Raw genomic sequence first — 22,935 nt, 5'->3', positions numbered from 1 at the left:
CTGGGAATGCCGGTTATGGGCATAGCGAGGGAAGGAAAAGGGAAGGGATGGGGTCTAGCCTGTCCCTGAGCCAACACTGACTCACCTCCACCCCCTGTGAGGGCAGCGAGGGCATCACCCACCGCCAGCCCCGCCCACCTCCCAGCCACATCCCTTGGGGCCTGGCCTGTCACCCCCTGAGGACGATAAGGCCTGCAGTCTGAAAGACCACACAGGGCAGCAAAGCAGTGTCCTTCTCATGAGCTTACTGATCTCCCACCATCCCGTAGGGGAGGAGGGCATAGAGGGTCATAAGCCATTCCACGGAGAGGTGATGGGCTTATCCCAAGGCCACGTGGGCCAACTGGGAGTCCCTCAGCCTAACTCCCAGACTGGCCCTCTGCCAAGTGCAGGGAACCGCCCGGGCCAGCGTGGGGGGCCTTGTCCTGCGATCGCCACTGCCCCTCCTGCCATCCAGCTCCATTTCCACCCTGAAGCTGTGCCTTCTGCCGGAACTCTCCTGCCCTCTCCATCTTCTGATCTTAAATGAGGGCCCCTTGTCACAAGACCATGAAATTCCCACTAGAGGGAATTTCTCTAGAAAGGCGAGGCGGGTGGGTTTTCCTTGTCCCCTCTGTCCTCCTGCCGCTAGTCCCCAGCAGGGATTCGGAAAGTGCCTGCACCTTCACCTTGTACCAAGACAGATGGCTCTGGGGCTCAGGGGGCGGGAGTCTCCCATAACCTCCGCCTGCCCTCAGCAGCAGTCCCAGAACGCCAGCCACAGGGGAGCGGGAGCCTGCCTGAGACCCTGGGCTGGAAGCCAGAGGGCAGCCACCTGTGCCCCTACACCCCAGAAACACGGGGAGGGCTAGTCCTGCTCTGCCTCTCCTTTCTCCCGCCCCCCGCCCCCAGCCCACCCTATTTGGGATTTGGCAGCAGAAAGACACAGTCTTTATCCCAGCCCCCAGCCCAACCCACTGGCAGCTCCTGGCCTGCAGCCTTTGCCCAGACATGGCAGAGGGGCACTGGCTGCTCGGAGATGGAGCTGATTTTCTCTTTGGCAGTGGGGAAGATGGGGGGCGGGCTTGGCCACCCGCTGGGTGAGGGGAGAGGGCAGGGATGAGTCCAGACGCAAGGCAGAGGGAGAAGGTGACTTCCCCAACATGGGGGTGGGTTCACTGTATCAAGTTGGGGGGGGGCCGGGGGGTGGGGGGGTGGGGGCAGGGCTGCCTGCCTGTGTAAAGCCAGTTGTCCCTGCATTCACTGGGCCTGGGTCCCCATTTCGGAGCCCGGACCTCAGTTCCTGCAAACCAATAGTTTCTGGACTCCTGAGGTGAACATTTGCGGGGGGGAGGGGGCCGCGCAGCATGGTGAGCTCCTCTCCCCTTCCACTGCAGAGTCTGTCCCTCTTCCTCCTTGGGCTCCTGCCTCCTCCCCTCCTTCCCACTCCCACCCATTTATTTGCCTCCTTGCCTCTCCTCTTTCCTGCCCTTCCCTTCTCTCTTTCCCCTCCTCTTCTCTCAGCCCCCACCTCCCTCCTTCAGCTCCCCTTTCCCTCTTTTGCCTTTCCCTCCCGGCCCCCTCGGCCCCCTCCTCCTCTCCCGCATGGGGGCTGCTTTCTCCCTGACTCAGCAAGGTGCTTTACAAGGTGCTGAGGGGGCTCAGCCAAATCCAAACCACATTGTCTGTGCACACACTCTCCACAAGGAGCAGGCTGCAAACCGGGGGAGAAGGATGGACTGCACCCCCCACCCCTGGCCTTCCGGGCTCCCTCCCTCTGAAAGAGAAAGCTGCTCGAGGACCTTACAGGCTGGCCTCAGTGCCAGTCTCCCACTGGGCATTTGCCTTCTTGACCTTGGCATGGGCATCAAAAGATCGCAGGGCTCACACACCAAGAATGTCATTGAAACCCCAGAGTTCTGGCTGGGGTGGAGGGATGAGGGGGAAGAGGCCCCCCCCCAGCACTTTTCAGAAGGAACCCCCCCCAGCAGGTTTCCTCAGAGCTGCTACTGATGCCCCAGAAAGCCCCCTGTCCCCAACCCCAGGCCAGCTCCCCTTTCCCAGCAATTTTTCTCCTTGTTTAGAAAGAAAAAAAAAAAAAAAAAGAAAGAAAGAAAAAAAAACCAACAACAAAGTCTGCCCCACTCCAGTGAGGTAATTGAAAACAAACTTCTTCCCCACACCCCCGCCCCCCCACCTCAGTCCCGCACGGTGCAGAAAAGGGAAGAGCTGCCCTGGGAACCCAGCACTGGTTCTAACCACCGGCCGGCTCGGACCTGCAGCCTGTGGGGGCTGTGGCAGGGTTGGCGGGGCGCCCTCCTTTCTCTGGGGGCGCTGGGACAGGAGCATGGAGGGAAGAATCTGGTGCTGTTCCAGAGAGAGGAATCACCTTCCAGGGCTGGCCCACCACTGCCTCACCCGCTTTGAAAAAAAAACAAGCAACAGAAGCAACTTATTTCCAAATGATTTAATTGGTGGCCTGGATCTAGGGCACTCAGGCCTTGGAGACCAAAGGACTGTCCCCCAAGAAGTCACCAGAGGAGATGTCTGCAAGTCACAGACGTGAGCCGTTTCCTCTGCACTCCCCCTGGTGGCTCTCTGGAGGGGGAGGAAGAGGGCAGGAAGGAGACCCTTTAGGGAGGGTCTGCGCTTAGGGGCCCCCCAGGTATCCCGCCTAGCAAGTCCCCAACCAGGCCTGAGGCAAGGAAGGAGGGGGAGCACTCTGCAGCCAAACCAACCGTACCCCGCCACTGAAAAACCCCAACAACCCCAAACCCCAAAGGCGAGAGAAGACCAGAAGTCTTTAGGGGGAAGCATTTCACAAATGGGGACTCTTGGTCAGTCCATCGCCTTGAGTGGGAACATTCCCGCTGAGTCACCCGTGCAGCCGCCGCTGTTGAAACTGGTCTGGTGCCTCGTGCTGATTAATGAACTACGATTCCCCCACCCATGGGCACTCTCCCGGCCACTGGGAAGAATGAAGAACCCTGTGAACCTGAGGGAAAAGCCCTCAGCCAAGTGCCCTCTACTTTCCTTAGAGCTGGGCAGTGGGCCCGCGGTGCCCTCCGCCTCCCCCACCGCAGGGGGCCGCGTGAGCCGGTTAGTCACCTGCCCCAGCCCCAGCGCCTCACTCAGCCCGGCTTTTGGAAATGGGACAGGCGGCGGGACAATAGGCGAAGGGGGCGTCAGCGCAGACAAAGGGCAGCAGGAAAAACACCATCACTTGCTCCGAAGCCAGCTCGCTGGCATTTGGGAGAATGTGTCATTCCATTTCTCAGGGGGAGGGGGAAGGGAGGGAAGGTTAGAGATGAGGAGTCGGAGGTAGCGTGAGCGCAGGGACCCCGCACCCCAGTTCGACGCCGTCGGAGAAGAAAAGGAGCCGGCGACTCACTCCCCCAGCTCGCGGAGTCTGCAGACGGACTGATGCCCTCCCCGCCCCCTCCCCCAGGAGGCCCAGGGTGGTACCGCCGCAGCCTCGCCTCACCTCACCCCTCCTCGGTGTTGTGGGAGGGAGAGGAGCCCCAGAAGCCCTCCCTTCCCTCCTCCCCCCTCCTCCCCCCACCCCGGGGAGGGCCGCTACAATTTGTGGTTACAGCTTTACACGTCAGAAAAAAAAAAAAAAAAAAAAAAAAAGTTTGCAGAATGTCCCACACCGAAAAAAAAAAAAAAAAAATCCGAAACCGAGCGAAAAAAACCTGCGAGTGGGCCTGGCGGATGGGATTATTAAAGCTTCGCCGGAGCCGCGGCTCGCCCTCCCACTCCGCCAGCCTCCGGGAGAGGAGCCGCGCCCGGCCGGCCCGGCCCCCAGCCCCATGGACCTCCGAGCAGGTAGGAGCCCGGCGTCCGAGGCCCCGGCCCCCGCCCCCGCCCGGGAGCCGCGAGATCCGGTTCCCGTGCCTCCCCCGGGAGCCCCGAGCCGGGGCCGGGCCGGGGAGCCGAGAGCCACCCCCGCCAGCAGGGCTCGGGCCGGGGGAGGCACGGCCGGGCGCCCTCGAGAGGGGCCGGGCGGGGACGCGGCATTCCTCAAGTCCGCTCGGCGGAGCCAGGAGGTGGCCGGGAGCGCGGCGGGGAGCCCGCGCGACCCGCCGGCCGGGGGAAGCCGGCAACCTGGAGCCCCTGCGGGACGAGGTCCCGGGGATCCCCGCGGAAAGAGCCCCGCGTGAAAGTCGGGGAGAGCGAGTCCGAGGCGGGGAGCGGGCTTGCGGGAGGGGGACGCGGCGCGCGGGGAGGAGGGGGCCCGGGAGGAAGAGGGGAGAAGGGCGGGGAGCCCGAGGCCGGGCCGGCGGGAGGCGAGGGGGAGGCCGACACCTCGGGCCCGCCGCGCTCCCGCCCCGGCCCGCCGGGAGGGGAGGGCGGGAAGGAGGGCGGGCGGGAGGAGGGGAGGGCGGAGGGCAGAGCCGAGCCTGGCTGGGCCGGGCCGGGCCGGGCTGCGGGACCCGCGGCTTCCTCGCTGCGCGCCGCGCGGCCGGAGCCCACCATGCTGCCCGCGGCCGGGGAGCCCGCGGCAGGTAGGGGCCGGGCGGCGGGGCGGGCGGCAGCGGCAGCGAGTCCCCGGTCCCGCCCGCCGTGGCCTGGGAGTGATTAGTGCGGGGGACGGGCGCAGCTCGGCCGGACCCGGCGGGAGAAAGTCCGTCACCCGCCGGGCAGCGGCGGCAGCGGCCGCTCGACCCCGGCGGCCCGCAGCAGGGCGGGCGGGCCGAGCCGGGAGTTGACGCGCGGGAAAGGGCAGCGGCCCGCCGGAGCCCCGAGCCCCGCGCCCCCGGACCCCGCCCCCGCCCCCGCCGCCGGGAAGGGAGCGACCGGGCGGGAGCGGGCCGGGGGCGGGGCCGGGGGCGCCGAGGCCACACAGGGGGAAGGCGCCGCCGCCGCCGCGGGGAGGGGGCCGGGAGCGAGAGGTCACCGCCGAGGGGGAGGGCCAGCGCGCGGCCGCCGCCGCCAAGTTCTCCGGCCGAGCCCCTGGAGGGAGACCCCAGGTCCCTCGGGCCTCGCCAGAGTCCCCTCATCTCTACCCTCCCCACCTTCCTTCCCAGTGACTCCACACTGCGCTCCAGAAGCCCCCACCCCCACAGACCCCCCCCACTCCCACGGGTCCCCGTCCCAGTTTCCCCCAGCGCCCGGCCAGGCCTTACCGGCTGAGGTAGGAGGGAGCTGCCAGGAGGGGTGGGGAGGCTGGAGGTCCCCAGACTTGGAGACAGGCTGTGGGTGAGGGCGCTGGACGCACACCTCTGTCGGGCACTCTCTGACCCTGACCTTGAGCCTGAGGGACTGACACCTCTGGGCTTTCACAACCCCCACAGACCCAGTTTCCGGCTCTGAGCACCCGCTGCCCCTCCCTCGGGACACCAGGACACATTCCTGCGACAGACCAGATAGCACCCCCGACACACACGCACACGCGGTTTTCATCTGCTGACCTCACTGACCTGGAGCCACACTCTCAAGCGGGGTGGGGGGGGGACGGGACGGGATGGGACACTGGTACCGGGCAAATGGCAGCAAGTGTCACCAAGCAGCCCTCGCATCCCCAGCCTCTCTTCCAGACCGGTGTAATGGCTCCCTCTCCCTCTCCCTCTCCCCTCCACAGAGCCCCGCACTCCTGCCCGGTTCACACTTGTGCACACTGCCGGGCCACACCAGCTACTGCTAGTGACACTTCACATTCCTCTCCACAATCCAGTCCCACCTGCCTATTCACACCCCTGCTCCTGCCTGCTCCCTCCCTGCCCCTCCCACCCCTCTGAATAACGACAGCCTTTCAAACTCACCCACACTCCTGGGACCGTTTCCTTCTCTTGGTCCCCCTGTCTGGCTCTCAGCGGACTGCCTGGCTGTACCCACCCCCACGCCCCCACCCAGGCCCCACCGCCCCCGCTTGATCCTGCTCCCCCTGGGGACACCCGGGGACCTCTTGCAGCACCGTCCAGAACCCTCGCACTCTGACAGCTCTACTCCTGTATCCACGCTGCCTTCCCAAGGCCCGGCGGCTGGCCCACCTGTCTGCTTCTTGCCCTGGGCCTCAGTTTCTTCTTCTGTCATTGAGGCTGGAAGAGAAGGGCAGGGAGGGTGCTGCTGAAGGGGACAGCAGACATGGAGCCCCACGCGGCTCTGCTCAGCGACTTAAGTGTGCACAGCGCAGCCCTCGCGAGAGCCCAGTCACCTGGTGGGTTGGTGGCAAATCTCTTGGGGATCCTGACTTCTGGGCCTATGTGGACTCGCCCCCTAAGCACTTCTCAGTGACCTGGGGCAGAGGGAACCAAGGAGAGGATGGAAGGGAGAAGAACCAGGGGAAGGCAGCGCCCCCCCAGAGGACAAGGCAAGGTGGGGTGCTTCTGGGGGCCTCTCCCTGAGGAGGCTGGTCAGGAGGAGCCCCCGAGGGCCATGTCCTAGAGTTCAGTGCCCGGATCTCACACTGCACTGGACACGACACCCTTTAAACCACTCCTTCCCCCAATTCCCCTCAACAGATCCCTCCAAGGTCACTGTGGAAGCTGGTCCAGAGCTGGCCTGAGGGTAGAGCCTTTCCGGCTGGCTCCCACATTTTTCAGCACCTCTGGAGCTCTGCGATGCCTCCCCAGCTCCTACATTTTCGGCTCTTAGCTCTTAAGCAGCCATCCCAGGTGCAGAGTCTCCTGGCTGATTTGTCCTACCCACCCTGGCCGCCCGGGGCCCATCTGCCCCACTGAGCCCCCCACCCTCGCTGAATGAGGTCAGCCTGGAGGACACAGGCCAGGGATCAAGGGGCAGCTGGCTAGAGACACGCGTACCGGGCTCTGCCTGCCTGTGCAGCCGTGTCAGGGTGGCCGTGCGCTTGCGTGGGCTGAGTATGTGTGTGTGTTCATGAGGGGGGCCTAGGTTCCCAGGGCCCAGGGATCTGGATGGAATTAGGGGCCGCCCGGGAGGGGGCCAGGATGGGGGGTGGGGGGCTCCAGCAGGAAACGTGAGCTGCACTCATTAGCCCCTCACGTGCTCTGCCGGATTTATAAACACAGGGGAAGACGGGATGTAAACAATCAGTGGGCAGCAGCCAGAGGCAGAGCTGGGACGGGGGCTGGGCTAGGGGCCAGGACCGGGGGAGGGGGCCCAGGACCCAGTCCCCAGTGGCCGGGTCCACCTGCACACCGCGAGCCTGGCGAGAAGGACGGAAGAGGGCTCCGGGATGCCCACCCAGTTCTCCCTCCCAGGGATGCAGGCTAGCTGCCCCAGGTCCCACGGCTCACAACTAAACCACAGGTGTTCTGTGCCCCAGATGGCTCTCCGTTTGCTGCCTGAGATATGGGGACATCTTGCCCAGAGCAGAAGCTGTTGTACTAGAGAGGAGAGCCCTGTCCCCTTTCACCTCTCCGAGCCTCTCCTCCCTCTAGGCACCTGAGACTCCTTCCTGCTTTCTGGCTCTCTCCATGGGTCGGTCAGTCAGTCCGATCCTGCTGCTCCTTCCCCTGCCCCCACCCCCCAGCCTGCAGTGACACAGTTACCTCAGAACTGAAATATTCCTGGAAACACCGGCCTCGTCTGGTTAATTTCATGAGCCGTTTTTCTGCCCAGATGACTTAGCTCTTGTTTATCCAAAGGCTTCTCCCCCTGTTGTCCCTGTGCAGGGAGCCAGTCCTCCCCAGGGATGTCCCACAGGGCCCAGAAGGGGAGGGGAAAACAAGGCCCAGAGTTGGGGTCCTGACCCTGTGATCCTTCCCCAGCCCTCCGTGGCATGAGAACTCTGGCCAGAAGGGCTGTCCCCAAGCAGTGTGGGGGACAGAGGTGAGCCAGCTCCCAATCCGGGTTTCAGCTGGGATCCTCAGCATCGCCGCTAACTCAAGGCTGGAAGGGCCACTGCCCACCTCGGCAGGTATCCAACCTCCGAAACGAAACCCATCTTGTACCCCTAGAATCTTGGAGGTCACTCAACTAGATAATCCAGGCTGAGGGTAGCCCCAGGCTTTGTGCAGAGGAGGAAGGCCTAGAATTCTCTTGGGATGTGAGGCATGATGAATGGAGCTAAGCTTGGAAAGGCAGAATGAGGGAAGGAGCACCAGGAGGGAAGCCACGGGCTGCAGATGGGGACAAGGACAGGCGGCTAGTCATGCGCCTGATACTGCTCTCTGTCTGCACACACGCACGCACGCTCTCAAACCAAGAGGCCCTCATTCCCAGGGGCAGGGTCTCAGACCCGTGCTCTCCCCCACCCTGCCCACTCCCATGCTCTATCCATGAAGTCCCCAGCCAAGCGTCTGGAAGAGTGAAGACTGACGGGCAGGGCCACTGCAGAAGTCCCCACCTGACCCTTACACCCTTGTCAGAGACATTCTATACAGTCTGAGTCTTAAACCCTCTCTAAAACTCTGACCCAGCATTACAGCTCACTCCAGACTCCCCCAACTCTAAGTACAGTCAAACTGTCAAACGCGTATCCAACTCATTTCTGACTGTCGCAGCAACAACATATGTCATCGTGAAATTCTGCAGAAAATAGAAAGCAGAAGAAACTACTCATGATCTCACACCTACCCAAGCTTAAAACCTTCACCCGGCCTCTCTTCGTGATGTGCCATGTGTAACCCCAGCCGACGTCTGAATGAACACATTCACAGACCTTGGCCCCAGCGAACCCTGAGCCTGTCCAAACCTAACCACATCCCCCAGCCGGACTCAAACCTCAACCACACTCAGTCAGCCAAATCCCAGTAAACTAACCTGAAACTTTAAAAGTAACCCAGTCCTTAAACCTAACCTAGCCCAATGCCAATTATAGTCTAACCCTAATCGCCTTTACCCAGTCCCCATGCCCACGGGATCCTGGCCTCGTTCTCTTCACCATGGACCTCACCTAAAAGCTGGGAAAATCGTGTCTTCTGCTGCTTATGTCTGTCCTCACAGACCTTGACCCCCTGGGCTCAAGACCCCTGGAATCTCAAGATGTCCAAACTCTTCAGCACGGTTGGCTGACAAACCAAACCCAACAAATACAGCATATTCCCTCTCCTCCTCCCTTTCCAATCCCCACCCCTCCCCTCTTCACTGCAGGCTGATCAAAGGACCCCATTCAGGGGGCGCCTGGGTGGCTCAGCCCGTTAAGCATCCAACTCTTGATTTTGGCTCAGGTCATGATGTTGAGGTCCTGGATGGAGCCCCCAGTCAGGCTCCACGCTTAGTGGGGGCGTCTGCTTCCCCTCTCCCTCTGCCCCTACCCCGCATGTGCACACATCTCTCTCTCTCTCTCTCTCTCTCTGAAATAAATAAATAAATATTCAAAAACAAACAACAAACTCATTCAGGTCAAACTCTTCCCCATCCAACCTCCTATATAAGAACGGGGCAGACCTGGGCCCTGCGTCAGTCCAAACCCAGGAATCCACTAGAACGTACCCCCAGCTACAGGAGCCAGCCCTGTGTCCTTCAGCCTGCCGTTGGTGATCTAACCTTACCCCTTGCCTCCAATGGCTCGGCTTGGACTTCTCTCCGGGCAGCCTCTCTCGGGCCCTTCTCAGGACTGACTGCTCCGGGCTGACAGTGGGCACACGTGCTGTTCCCCACCCTCTCAGCTTCAGTGGGACGGGGAGGCTGGGAGAGGAGGCTGAACCCAGGAACACTGGTTCACAGACCCTAGGCCTGGCCCCGTCCCTCCGTGTACGCATACACGCGTGTCAGCATAGATACGGCGACCCTTAGCTGACACGCCAGTATACTGGGAGATACACACACAGTGGCCAAGTCTTGGTCCTCGTTCACATACATGCCTCTGTGCACACACACCCTGGCCAGGAGCGCTCCCCTACTCCATGTCCCCTGCCTCCCATCTGACGGCCCACCCTCCCCACCCCCCTCCAAGCCCAAGGTGGGGACACACACCTGAGGGCCTGCCAGCCGTGTCTTCCACTGGGCCTGGGCCTGCGCTCACGCTTCATGCCCCTCCTGTCCACAGGGGACTCGTGGGGGCTGCTAGCTTGCCTGTGCACTGTGCTCTGGCACCTCCCCGCAGTGCCGGCCCTCAATCGCACAGGGGACCCGGGGCCTGGTCCCTCCATCCAGAAAACCTATGACCTCACCCGCTACCTGGAGCACCAACTCCGCAGCTTGGCTGGGACCTACGTGAGTACCGGGGTGACTGCGGGGTGTGGGAGTTGGTGGAAGAGAGACAGAACGGTGGAGGGGTCCCAGTGAGCAGCAACGACCAGGGGGCCCTTTGGTTCCAAGCGGTCCCCATGTCTGGCCTATCTCCTGCCCTTCCCTCTTAGGTGCCCCCCTCTTCCCCATCCCTGGCCCCAGGACTAGGCATGTGGGCAGGCCTCGCACCCGCCTTGGCCCATTGCCCCACTGGCTGCCCGCCCAGCCGCCCGCCTCCCCCTGGGGGCCGGGGAAGTCTCTTCTGTTTACACCGTGTTGTGGTGTCTCTTTCACGGGCGGGGCTGGGTGGGGATGGAGGGGCCCCACCTCCCATGCCTGTGTTCCAGCTCGCCTCTGCCCCAGACCTGGGGCCCTGCTGCTCTGGACCCATGGGCCTCCCTTCTGTCTGCCTCTTCCATCCTAGCTGGGCCTCCTAGGGGGGACTTGGGGGAAGGGGGCTGAGGGGAAGCCAGGCCAGTAGTGGCAGGAGATTCGGGGTGTGGATGGAAGTTGTGCCATAAGGATTTGGGGGCAGTCCAGAGGTGTTCCGAGAGCCCAGGAGAGAAGGGAAGAGGGTCAGAGTTGCCGAGGACCATGGGGAACCAGCCCCCTCTTCCCGTGTTCCTCTTCCACATCCCAGACCCTACTCTGGAGCCAGGGAAGGAAAGGGGAGGAGGGTGGTGGGGGAGCTGGCTCCAGCCCCAGGATACACCGAGGAAATTAGTTTGTCTCTGTGCTTGTCAGCGTGTGAACCTCCCCCTGGGCCCTTGCCTATCCCAGGCCTCGCCCCTCTCTGCTCCCTTTCTCTCTGGCTGCAGCGTCCCCCTCAGCCCTTTCCCTGGGCCCCAGGCCTCTCCCTTGAGGGTTGGCAAAGCTGTGTCCTCGTCCCTAGCCTGCCTCCTGTACCCTTCCTCCAGCCAAACTCTTGAGACTGCCTCAGTTTCTTCCTTCTGCAGCCCTGCTCCTGGGAGCCCTGTCTTGGGGGACTTAGGGCTTCATGAGTACCGTCTATCCTTGGCCCTTCTGCTGGTGGGACCAGGCATGTCGGGAGGCAAATGGAGCTCTGATTCCCACGGGCCCCTCTGCCTTCCCACCCGCTCCTCCCTCCCCTGGCCAAAAACCTTTGCTTGACTCTGCTACCCCCTCTAGCTCCCGACCCTTTTTCTCTCCTGGCTTTCCCTGCCAAATTTCTCGAAGGAGTGGTCTACACCCTCTGCCTCCGCTTCCTCTCCACCCACTCACTCCTTAACCCCCTGCAATCTGGCCTCCAGGCCACTGAAGCGGCTCTCTCCAAGGTCGGCTCTCTCCAAGGTCGTCAGGCACCTCCTTCTGGCCGAACCCAGCAGAATTTTCTAGGGCTCATTCTCCTTGATCTCTGTTTTGCAGCCACACTGTCGAGCTCTGCTGCCTTCTGAACTCTTCTTGGCTCTACACTCTTCTGGTCCACCTTCCACCTCTGCGGCCTGGCCTCCTGTGTCCTCCTGGCTCCTCTTCCTCTCTGCCCTGCCCCGCGGGGGGCCCGCTCCCAAGGCTTTGCACACACAGCCCATCAGCACACCCTCCCTGAGTAGCTCCTGCAAGGTTTTCTCTTTCTACACCTCTTCGTGGGAGAGTTCATCACCCCCACTGCCTCAGCTGTCACCTCCACGCAAATGACACCCCCGGAGAAGCTTGGGGAGGCCCCCGAGCAGAGAGGGGCCTGGTGTGCAGACGGGTGTCTGGGGACCCAGGACACAGCGGCTCTGGGGGCAGGTATCTCCTGGTGGCCGCTGGCTGCTCGGCCCTCCTTCTTCCCCATCGCCCTCTCCTTTTCACAGCTGAACTACCTGGGCCCCCCCTTCAACGAGCCTGACTTCAACCCGCCTCGCCTGGGGGCAGAGACTCTGCCCAGGGCCACCGTCAACCTGGACGTGTGGCGGAGCCTCAACGACAAACTGCGGCTGACCCAGAACTATGAGGCCTACAGCCACCTGCTGTGCTACCTGCGGGGCCTCAACCGCCAGGCCGCCACGGCCGAGCTGCGCCGCAGCCTGGCCCACTTCTGCACCAGCCTCCAGGGCCTGCTGGGCAGCATCGCGGGCGTCATGGCGGCCCTGGGCTATCCACTGCCCCAGCCTCTGCCGGGCACTGAGCCCACCTGGGCCCCTGGCCCTGCCCACAGCGACTTCCTCCAGAAGATGGACGACTTCTGGCTGCTAAAGGAGCTGCAGACCTGGCTGTGGCGTTCAGCCAAGGACTTCAACCGGCTCAAGAAGAAGATGCAGCCTCCTGCGGCGGCAGTCACCCTGCACCTGGAGGCCCACGGCTTCTGACCTCTCACCTTCCCCACCTCCCCTCTCGCCTCCTCCTTTAAGCCCTGCTCCTGCTGGGGAAGGGAGAAACCTGTGCGCCCTTGCTGAGCCAGGAGACAGAAGCCAGGAGGCTCTGGCCCTCTCCGGACTTGGAAGGGGGTGCGATGCAGTAAGGCCTGTCCCTTCCCGCTTCCCAAAGTCGTGCAGGTCTGGGGAAGAGGCCCAAGAGCTCCTGTCCAGTTACCACAGGAAGGAGTGCTCACCGGCCCGAAGGGGTGCCAGCTGGTGCAAAGGCTCTCACAGCTTCCTGCGACCTGCCCAGCACTCGCCGGTGCCACACGGCCCCTCTCAAGTGGCACTTCCGGGAAGCGTGCCTGTAGGACGGGGAGGGGGGCCATCATGGCCCCCATGTTTCTGGGGTGAAGCCCTCCGGCTGCCCCGCTCTTCTTCAATAGGTGTTGCTCCCCTATCCCCAAATAACTCGCTACACTCGATTCAGGAAGCTCACACAGTGGCAAGTCCAAACAGGGAGAAACAGGATTTAAAGGTGGAAGAGGCAGGGTCTGCATTGGAGGTCAGACTGAAAGCACAGGGCCAGGGACAGGCCGGCCCCAGGGGTCACCAAGGCAGTCGGTGGCACAGGATGGCAGCCAAAAGGACCTTGCTTTGCATCTTGTCGCCGGCATCACGGTGCCTCCTCCCCACCCTCTTTCTGGGCCGGCTGTGGGTTGCCCAGGCTGGGGAAGGCAACCAGAGCCACCGGCGCAGGGTTCCCTGAAAGTTTACATTGCAATAGCATTTGCAGGGTGGGGGGGGCAGCTCCCCCTGGGCCCTGCCCCCAGCCTCACCCACTCATGACTCTAAGTTTGTTGTATTAATATTTATTTATTTGGAGATGTTATTTATTAGATGATATTTATTGCAAAATTTCTATTCTTGTATTAACGAATAAACTGCTTGCCCCAGGACTTCATCTCTCGGCTTGGCCTTGCCCCTCCTTGTCCTTCCCCTCCCAGGCTCCCGCGGGCCCACAGGCTCGGAGTCTGCCAGTCCAAGGGTTGGCTCGGAGAGGCAAAGAGCTTGGGGAAGAGGCCCTGCTCGGTCCATAGGGAGGGTGTGTGCACAGCACATTCTGCCCCCTCTACCCATGGCATGTTCTTTAGTCCTTCCAACATCTGGTCTCCCCCTCCCAGCCTTTGCTCAGCCCACCTCCCCTCTCAAGATTACTTTAAGGGTCTCAGAGGTCTGTCTGCCGGCAATGCTGTCCACCTGTCCCTCCGGTCAGCCTTGCGTAGTCAGCCCTCAGCTTCGCCAGTACCCCCACCTGTGCCAACCCACTGGGGCCCCCAGCAGTGACCCTCACCTCAATACCCTTCCTCTCCTGGGGAGTGTGACTGACTGCGGCCAAGTCACGAGTCTTGGCTGTCACTCTACTCCTTTCTTCCCAGTGTAAGACAGCAGGTTGGGGGGAAAGAGGAAAACTCAGATTGGTCTGCAAGCAAATGGGGTAGGTACTACTCAAGGGATGACCTCAGCTCCAAGCCCAGCCTCTTAACCTCCTAGAGTGACTTTGGACAAATTACCTAAAGCTCTCTATTCTCCACTTTCCCCATCTGTAAAATGGGGATGACGAAACAGCCTTCTAAGACTGAAGGCTGAGAGAAAGATAAAGGTGAGATGCCCGGCTGCGGTGGCAGGGATTAGTAAGCACAGGTGACTTGGGACAGATCAGCCTGCTGGGACACTCTGCAAAGAGCCTCGGGGGAGGTATAGAGGCTGACTGCTCCCAGGTGACACAGAAGTATTTTACCAGGAGATGGTGTCCTAAGCAAAGGAAGTAACATGATGGTGACGTCAAGCCATCAACAAATACTTTCAAGCCTGCCCATCATTATGCTAACCGGAGTAGGAACTCCAAGGGCAATCTGAGAGCTACCTTGGCTCCCGCCCTTACGCCCTTACGGAGCCTGTGATCCATCCGGGGAGGGAAGGGCAGCTTACCTGAAACCACCGCCAGGTGTGTGAGTGTAGATGCAGGAGCCACTGGACTTGTCTGTGGGCGAGGTGGCTTCTGCTGACGGTCCCAGGATCACCTGGCCCACGTGGGAGGGGACATGCCCCACAGAGGGGTCCAGGCTCTCCGGGCAGGGATATCTTCCCTGGCTCTCTCTAGATACCCCACAGGCCTACTTCCTGCCTAACGAGATAGGAAGGAGAGGGCATCTGGGCTGTCTCCACGCTGGCGCAAAAGGAGTAGCAGCCCGTAAGGCAAGGCACCAAGCAAGCGGCTCTCCAGAAGACCCGAAGACAGGAGGCATATCCCACAGCCCTGTACTGCGAGCAGCTTGGGGGGCAGACTCCGCTTTCTCCATTTCTTTACCCCAGTGCAGGCGCAAGCCCAAAGAAGGTGTTCAATTAGTGTGCTGACCCAAACCACCCAGAAAAGGGGTCCTTTGCCCCAAATGCTAAAATCCAAGGCAGAATGTGCTTAGCTGCAGAAAGACCCAGACGAAATCCCAGGGGGTCCAAGGCAGGCGCGATGGCATCCCTCTGCCAAGGGTGCTGGTTTGGAAGCCTTGCAGGGAAGCAAGGGTGTCTGCCGTCACCGCTGTCGTTCCAGGGCCCAACACACAGCAGGCGCTGCTGCATGGCTTCTCCAGGTAGGGTTTGGACAAGGGCAGAACAAGGGTCGGTTCGGTGTGTCTGTCTCCCTTTTAAGCACACAGCATCTCGAGGGCAGCTTCCACGATTTACTCGTCTTTGCATCCCTACAGCATTGTAGCATGATGCCTGCCCCGAACTAAAGTACTTGATGATTTAACATAAGCTGACTTGAAGAGTGCCAAGGCAACAGTGTATAAGAGTTAAGAGTTTCAGGGAGGCGGCCGATCGGCAGTGTCAGAGGCCCCCCCGAAGCACTGAGGGAAGAATTCGGGGGAAAACCCACTGAGAAATCAGGAAGTCACACGTGATCTTTGCAAGCGCAGTTGGGAGGCAGATGCCAAATTGTGAGATTAAAGGAGGTGGTGAGAAAGAAAAAGGGGTAAATGTAATTTTCCCTGGCGTTTCATGGCAAAAGGAATACCTAGGCGGGTAGCGGGAGCACAGAAGGTTTTCTGTAGGGTTGGCTGGTTTGCTGTTGTTTTCAAACAGATGAGATCTAAACATGAAATTGCTGTGGGAGGGGTGCAGCTGGAGAAGAATGCAGAAAGCATTAGGGAATGGAGTCAGGGACAAGCAGAGGAAAGGAATCAAAACGTTGCTGGGCAGCCCCATGGTGCTAGGTGGCACCAGCACCCGCATCTCTGTCATGGGCTGTGACATCCCCTAGCAAGCCAGAGATGGCCAGAGGCAAGCACAGAGAGGGGATGGGGTGATTCCCAAGGCCGAGGGCTGACAAAGCATGTACGGCAGAGAACTGAGGGTTGGTCTAGACCCCAGAAGGATAGGAACGGTGCTCTGGAGTGGCGGAGAGCCACGGCGCACACAGGGCTGGTAGCAGAGGAAAAGAAGGGAGGAGAGTGACCGGGGAAAGTGGGCAAGTGCTAGAGACGACTCCCATGGAAGGTGCAGAGGGAGCACCCCTGGCAGCAAGGTCGGGGAGCTGGACACAGAGGAGGGCCAGGCCAGAAAGGGCATTTCAGAGTTTGGGTTCTTGAACTTCTCCCCCAAATAGCTCCCTACGGATAGCGTTGAGGTGTGAGTCCCCCTCCTTTGGGTTTTGGAGCTGTGGACCATGAGGCAGGTAGCCCTTGGTAAATGACAAGTCGGCAGGCTTTCTTTCTATTAGAAATCTCAGCGTTGCCTCGGGCATCTGGAAGCGCACTTGCAGGAGAGGGTGTGCAGGGCTGGAGAGCCGTCTCTTGGGAGAGGCAAAGTCCGGGGCAGGGGTAGGAGCGGGTGCCTAGGGAAGAGGTGGAGGGTGGCCGAAGGGTGGTGGCATCTTGCCAGCTTCCTGCTTTTGCACTGACTGGCCCTGCACCCAAGGACTTGGGGCCCTCTCAGCATGTGAAGAGACACATTCAGGCGCTCATCTTGCCAGGGCCACCCCACATGGGGAAGGGCCAAGGGAGGCCCTTGTTCCCCTTAACCTACAGGGCGAGGGCCAGCCATCCAGGCCCCTGGCTGAGTGCTCTGATGGATGGCTGCCTCGAAGCTCCCCCTTCTTCTCTGGAACCACAACTGTTCCTGCCTTTGTCCCTGTAATTCTTGAGCTCCCTGACTCAGCCTGGTTCCCCAATTCCCAGCAGTAGACAAAGCCCTTGTCAGTGAGGTGGGGGTGGGGACGACGAGGGAGTAGCTGCGAACTGTAGGACCAGAGTTCCAGCCCTTTCTTTCTCCCAACCTTCAGGGTCTTTCAGCCTCCGAGTTCAGAGGTCACCTCTAGGCCCCTCCCCAACTTGCCCAGATCTCTAAGGCCTACCGGATGGGAAACTAACTAGGACCTTCCTTCCAGCTAGACAAAGTCTGACACCTGGTGGCCAAGGTGAGAAATGGCCAGAAGGATCCCTTTCAAATCTCCCCGGAGTCTCTCCAGGGCCCGGCTGGCCAAGGTGAAAGGGGAGGTGATGGGAATTTTGGAAGGGGTCGTTGGGACAAAGCAGAAGAGACAGCCAGTGGCAGAAAAACCCAGATGTGGGGCAACTTTTGCCTTAGATCAGGCTCCTGCCCCTTAAGCCCACTAGGCCAGAGACCCTGGAGCAGGAAGCGGTGGGCTGTCTGGGAGGGTCATGATGGACTAGGAGGAGCCGGCGGAACCGGCGGAAAGAATTTTGGCCCAGAGGGTGGGGAATGGGGCCCAGGGTGTGTGACTATGTGGGGGCTGGGGATATGAGTCTGGCTGCCCAGAATCTCCAGCTCAGGGTGGGTGGCAGGGCCTGAGGGCCTGAGGAAGGGGGGTGCCGGAGAAGGAAGGGGAGCAGGCTACGCCCCACAGCCTGCTTGGCCCCAGGCAACTGCTTCCTTTCCTCTACCTGCCCCCACCTTCCTAGCTCTAGCTGGCTCTCTCCACAAGCCCCAGTGTGAGCAGGGGAGGGGGAAGGGGCTCCCAGGGCGCCTGCGCAGTGCTGAGGCCCCCCCAACCCTGCCACATTGTCTGAGCTAAGCCAGGCCTAATCTCCCTTTCCCTTGGAGCAGTAGGCAGTGGGCCTCAGCCCTCAGGAAGGTGCTGGGCTCCTGTTCCAGTTCTTTGCTCTTCTTTTTCTCTTGGCCTCTCCCAAGACTTTGATATTGACCTGAACAAAGCCCTTGAGTGTTCCCAGGCCGAGGTGCAAAGGTCAGTCCTGCTAGTCCCATCACCAACCTCTGGGGGTCAGAGCTGACACAGAAACAGGCTCCTGGGTCTCGGGAAGTTCCCGGAAGGAGGGAGAACTTAGCTCCCAAATCCGACCTCTGGCCTGGCCTCCAGCGTGACGCCTGACTGACTTGTGACAGACCCCACCACAGCAGTTTTGGGAATAGGCCAGGAGGCTGCCTGAGTCGGTACAGGGGTTCCAGGAAAAAAGGTGATTGGGGGCAGACAGGGTTAGAGGAGTGAAAAAGGAAAAGACCCGAGGACGGGCAGGCCAAGGTTCTAGTCTGGCTAGCACACCTGAGGGATCCAGATGACAAATCGGGGAAGGATGCCAATTAGCCAGGGATGGTTCCAGAACTCCTGGGTGCTAACGCCTTTGAGCGGGGGAGCTCAGTCCCACTACCGGCTGACTAGGACAGGAGGGCAACGCTGTCTGTCGAGAGTTCTCTTGACTCCAGGCCAGAAAGCCAGTCCTAGGCCGCCTGCCTGCGCTTGAGCTAACTGCCCTGATTCTTTCTCGGGGCTGGGGGAAGCTGAAGGCAGGCTAGGTGAGAGCGGCCCGCAGGGCCTGGGCCCAGGCAGAGCTGGGGGCAGCTGGCAGGGATGGCCCAGAAAGTGCCCACAGAGCAGGTCAGGGTGCCAGAGGCGAGCAGGAAGGAGATCGGGCGGCAGTAGGAGCCACTGTGGCCGCCCAGCAGCACACCCCATTTCACGCTCCCTGGGCGGTGGCAGGGCCCCACGGCTATCAGCTTTCAGGGGTGGGAAGGACCAGGAATGAGGAGGGGTCTGCCCCACCCATGGCTTCCTACTCCCTCAGGGCTCTGTGGGCTCAGGAGTGAGGTGCCACGCACCTCTGGGACCGCCCTCCAGGGAGAGAGTGGTCAGCCCCGAGGAGCCTGGGCACCATCCCTTTGTAGAGGGCCCAGGGCCTGATAGGACCCCCACACCTCAGCCCTTCCCAGGCCCGGGGGGACAGGGCCTCCCTGCTTTCCTCCCCAGTGCAACAGGGCCCCCGTCTGCCTCAGTATGGGCCCCACTTAGTCCAAGAGGCAGATGGGGGATTAGGCCAGGCCCAGCCCAGAAAATAAAGCAGGGAAGGGCCCTCCAGCGCTGTGCAGTTCTGTCACGAGCTCTGACTCCCACTCAGCCCTCCTCAGGGAAGGGGCTGGGGAGAGCCAGGCAGCAGGCCCCTGCGGACACGGCTGCTCTGGTGCCTCCCCTCCGGTGGTCTACACTCCAGAGCATTTTCCTCTCTCATGCCCACCTTACTCCAAATGCAGAGCACCTGGGGTGCAGAGCAGCGGAGTGGGGGGGAGGCAGAAGCATCTGGGCAGTACCTTGTCCTCCTGGAAGAACTGGATGGGAGTTCTGAAGGGCAGTTAGAGCTGGGATGGTCCCTGTGCTGATTCCCAGACTCCCACTGACCAGCACTTTTGCTTGCTGCCAGGAAGTTGGTGAGGGGGAGGCGGGTAAAGGGGTGACTCAGCGATGACAGGAGCCCAAGGGACAAAGGTCATGGGTGGAGAATTGAGAGACACTGTTTACAGCAGCCCGCCTCCTCCAGGAGGTCTTCCAGTGCTGAGCCGGCCCCGAGGACAACTCCTCTCCGACCCACCCTTCTACTCCCCTTTCCTGTTTGTTAGGAATTTTGTCCTTGCACTGACAACTTGGGTGTCCCGTGTGCCTACCCCATTAGCCTCTGAGCTCCTGGGTGGGGGAGGGCACAGCGGAACTGTGGTTTAACTGGGGCCCCACAAGGGCTGGGACCATCAGCACTTCCTACTTTGAAAAACCATTTTATGAGGCGCCTGGCTGACTCAGCCGGTGGAGCACACAACTCTTGATCTTGGGGTGGTGAGCCCAAGCCCCACGTTGGGGGTAGAGATTACTTAAAAAACAAAAACAAAAACAAAAACAAAAAACCCAGAAGCATTTTACATCTATTTTAGTTGAGTGAAATGTGGAAAAGTGCTGAGAACAGTACTTGGCACACCGTAAGTGCCATAGAAGTGTTTAGTTTATCGCTGGTATTTTCTGCTCATACTGTCGCATTAGTGACACTGGGCAGATTTTACTGATAAAGACCTGGGGATACAAACACTTTGGCCCTCCGCTCACTGTGGAATCTTCCTGACTAGTAGGGTAGGTATGGGCAGGCTACAGGACCCCCAGAGAGTCGACAAGGCCAACGCTTGCCTAGACTAAGAGCAGGCAGGGTCTTTGGGCACAGACTGTGAGAAAGGAGCTTTGGAACCCATGGGCTTCTCCTTCCAGTCTCCTGGGGCCGGCGGGGGTGGGGTGGGAGCAGGGAAGGGGCCTGGATTAGCCCAAACGCTCTTCGGACCTCCAGACCTGCCCCCATAAGGCTCTGCGGGACAAGGGGTGGGAGTGGAGGCTCCAGCTGGACTCTGGGGAGTTACCAACCGGCCACGGGGATTACTGAGGCTGAAAAGAACATTTGCCTAGGAAGGGAAAACGGGAAGTGAGAGGCTGAGGATAACGCTCTATAAGTCCCCCGGGACCCACTGCAGACCAATGGGGAGGAGGGGGGTAGGGGGAGGTGGTGCAGTCTGGGGCATCTTGACAGGTCTCCCACCCCAGCCTCACCCCTTCTCCCCAGAACACAGCTGCAGCAGCTGCCCCGCCCCCTCTGCCTTCTCCGCCTGCCATTGGCTGGAGTCGGGCCCCGCCCCATGGAGGCGGCCAACCATTGGTCTAGGTCTTTGATGTTTGTGCGCTTGTGGGGGTGGGGGACAGGCGTCATTCCCTGGAACCCGCGGACTTCCTCTCTGCTTGTCTGGGTCACCCTGTCTGCCTGTCGCTGGCCCCAGGCTCGCTCTCTGGCCCCAGCCCTCTTCTCTCTCTCTCTCAGCAGCTGTCTCTCTCGTGCCCGCTGGCCTGTCTCTTTCCTTCCCCGCAGTCGCCTCCTTCTCTGCCTGCCTGGGTGGCCGCCATGGGTCGGAAGCGGTTCATCACTGACTCCTACCCTGTAGTGAAGAGGAGGGAGGGCCCCGTTGGGCACAGCAAGGGGGAGCTGGCACCAGAGCTAGGTCTCTTATGTGTGGGGGGGTGCGGGAGCAGTGGAGGCGCCGAGGGGCATGAGAGGGCGCGGGCGGACGTGGGCAATGGAAGAGGAAGTGAAGTATGTTGTCTACTTCCTACTCCAGGCCTGGCAGTGGCCGGCAGAGGAAAAGGGGTGGTGAGGGCCGGGGAGCAGTGGGGCTGCTGTGAGGTGAGGGGCAGGGGACTGGCCTGAGGAGCCTCATGTCATTGCAGGGGAAGAGCCCCAGCCCCCAAGCGTGGATGAAGCAGAGCTGGAGCTGCTGAGGCAGTTCGATCTCGCCTGGCAGTACGGGCCCTGCACAGGTGAGAACCCTCTCTGGCCCCAGGAACACATCCTGGGGACAGCCCTGTCACCCGCACGTCCCCAAGGCAACCCAAGCCCCTGCCTGACCCTCTCGGCCACTGTCTCCTGAAACTAGGGGGCATGGAGGTTCCGACACACCCCTCCACACACACTGTCTAGCCTGAACTCTTCCCCACTGCCCTGAGGTGCCAGAGTCGTGTTCTTCCCACCCTGGCAGGGATCACACGGCTGCAGCGCTGGCATCGGGCGGAGCAGATGGGCTTGGAGCCGCCCCCAGAAGTGCGTCAGGTGCTACAGACCCACCCTGGAGATCCCCGATTCCAGTTCAGGTCAGAGACAGGCCAGGGAGGGCTCGCAGGGGAGCCAAGGTTTCCATCAGGCAGCACTGGCCTGCTGGCCCCTGGGGTGGGGGCTGCCCTGGCCTGGGGAAGAAATGGATGCAGGCTTTGGGGCCTTGCTAAACAGGCAAGAAGGTTCTCTAAGTTGCCTGGCTCAGGAAGGCCAAAGATTGCTTTAATAATCCCTACCGCTGAGCTAAGGGTGGGGTGCACCCAGGGCCCTAGGGACTATGTATTTAGGACAGAGGGGTTGGCCAATGACTATAGACCATGGCCAAGAATTGGGGCTGGTGAAATCCGACCAAGGACTTAATTGACTCCCTGGCTCCTCCCTTCCTCCCCCCCTCCTCCCCTTGTACAGCCTCTGGCATCTCTATCCCCTTTGAGGCACCACCTAAGACCTCCTGCCCGCTCTCCCAGAGCCTCAAGACACAAGTGACAGGCAGTTGGTGACCCCTTGACTCAGTTCTGCTGTGAAGAACCTTTAGCAGGAAAGAGCCTCATAGAGAAAAGAGGCTGAATCTGGAGGTCTCGGAGGCTCAGGCCTCCATCTAACCAGCAGGCTCCTGGAGCCGCCTCTGAGAGCCAACTCAGCTGAAGCCTGCACTTCCTACAGGGAGAGTGGTCTTGAGGACAAGGACCTGGCCATGACTTTTCAGATGCCTGCTACACTCCTCCCTGACCACAAATCCTGTGGTCCTGGGAATAGTGTGGCAAATAGGCGCAGCCCTGGACACAGGATGGAAAGCAAAGATGCACTCCCCACCTAAGGCTGGGAATCTGAGGGCAGAACTGGCAAGGGGTTCACTAATGCTTATCAATAAAGAACACTGAGTCTGGAAGCCTGACCTTCAGTCCCTTAATGTGGCCCTGCGTGGGCTGGCAGCAACCAGCAAGTTGATAGGTGAGAGAGAACCAGCGCTCCGCCTTCCCTCCACGGCCCAACCCTACACCTGCGACGGAAGAAAGACGCCTTACTAGACCCTGGGACGAGTCCTCATTAGAGCCGATCCGCCTCTGGCGCCTCCTGGTGGTCTACAGGGAAACTACTCTTTAGCCAACTGCAGGGACCAGCCAGAGAAAACCTACCTGACAGGGCCACCCAGCCTGCCCAGTGTGGCCCACCTCACAAAAATGGGTCCTTTGTCAGAGAAGGATCCACACAAGCCTTATAAAGTCCAGACCTACACATTCCCGGAAAGCACCTCTGCTTCCCACATCGAGGCCACCTGGATCCGAAGCAGCATTGAGGAGGTCCTGCTCCGAGATGGCCATCATCCGACCGGCTCTGGTGGGGACTGGGTGAGGCTGAAACAATGATTAAGGGACCCTGGGATGGTCCGACATGGAGAATGGAGTCAGTGCTCCTCACCCTGTGTTTCTGTGCCAGCCCTCTATCCCGAGCAGACAGAGACAGCACCACTGTTAACTCCTTGGGGACAGGCCCACGGAACAGCCAAGTGGCCTCTTCAGCCCCCACTGTCCTGGGCACTGCCTGTGCCTCAAGCACTGTAAATGAATCATCTCTAAAATCCCTAGAGGGCACTCAAGGTAGATTTTACAGGGAGGGGG

The 22,935-nt window shown here is 60.8% G+C and overlaps 2 protein-coding genes and 1 pseudogene across 5 annotated transcripts; all 3 read left to right on the top strand.

Annotated features, from left to right (window-relative positions):
- The first annotated feature begins 3,314 nt into the window (after positions 1–3,314).
- Positions 3,315–13,327, top strand: CLCF1 (cardiotrophin like cytokine factor 1). 4 transcript variants are annotated; one of them, XR_007130567.1, is made up of 4 exons: positions 3,845–4,487; positions 9,893–10,059; positions 11,892–12,563; positions 12,746–13,327. XR_007130567.1 is itself a non-coding variant. In XM_047747528.1 (3 exons), the coding sequence occupies exons 1-3, from the start codon at positions 3,792–3,794 to the stop codon at positions 12,384–12,386; spliced, it is 678 nt and encodes a 225-aa protein (XP_047603484.1). In that variant the 5' UTR covers positions 3,315–3,791; the 3' UTR covers positions 12,387–13,327. The 4 variants fall into 4 exon arrangements, 3 of the variants coding, with proteins under 3 accessions (XP_047603484.1, XP_047603483.1, XP_047546123.1); XM_047747528.1 differs by lacking the exon at positions 3,845–4,487 and adding an exon at positions 3,315–3,807 and having other exon boundaries at positions 11,892–13,327; XM_047747527.1 differs by having other exon boundaries at positions 11,892–13,327.
- On the top strand, positions 10,085–11,467 carry LOC125110341 (uncharacterized; annotated as a pseudogene).
- A 7,082-nt stretch (positions 13,328–20,409) lies between the features above and the next one.
- POLD4 (DNA polymerase delta 4, accessory subunit) lies at positions 20,410–22,205 on the top strand. The gene is made up of 4 exons (XM_047690168.1): positions 20,410–20,708; positions 20,935–21,024; positions 21,243–21,354; positions 21,725–22,205. The coding sequence occupies exons 1-4, from the start codon at positions 20,612–20,614 to the stop codon at positions 21,747–21,749; spliced, it is 324 nt and encodes a 107-aa protein (XP_047546124.1). The 5' UTR covers positions 20,410–20,611; the 3' UTR covers positions 21,750–22,205.
- The last annotated feature ends 730 nt before the right edge of the window (positions 22,206–22,935 follow it).

Source organism: Lutra lutra, chromosome 10 (genome assembly GCF_902655055.1).
Source record: "Lutra lutra chromosome 10, mLutLut1.2, whole genome shotgun sequence".
NCBI lineage: Eukaryota > Metazoa > Chordata > Mammalia > Carnivora > Mustelidae > Lutra > Lutra lutra.
The sequence above is the reverse complement of the archived record's forward strand: the minus strand, read 5'-3'. Positions and strand labels throughout refer to the sequence as shown.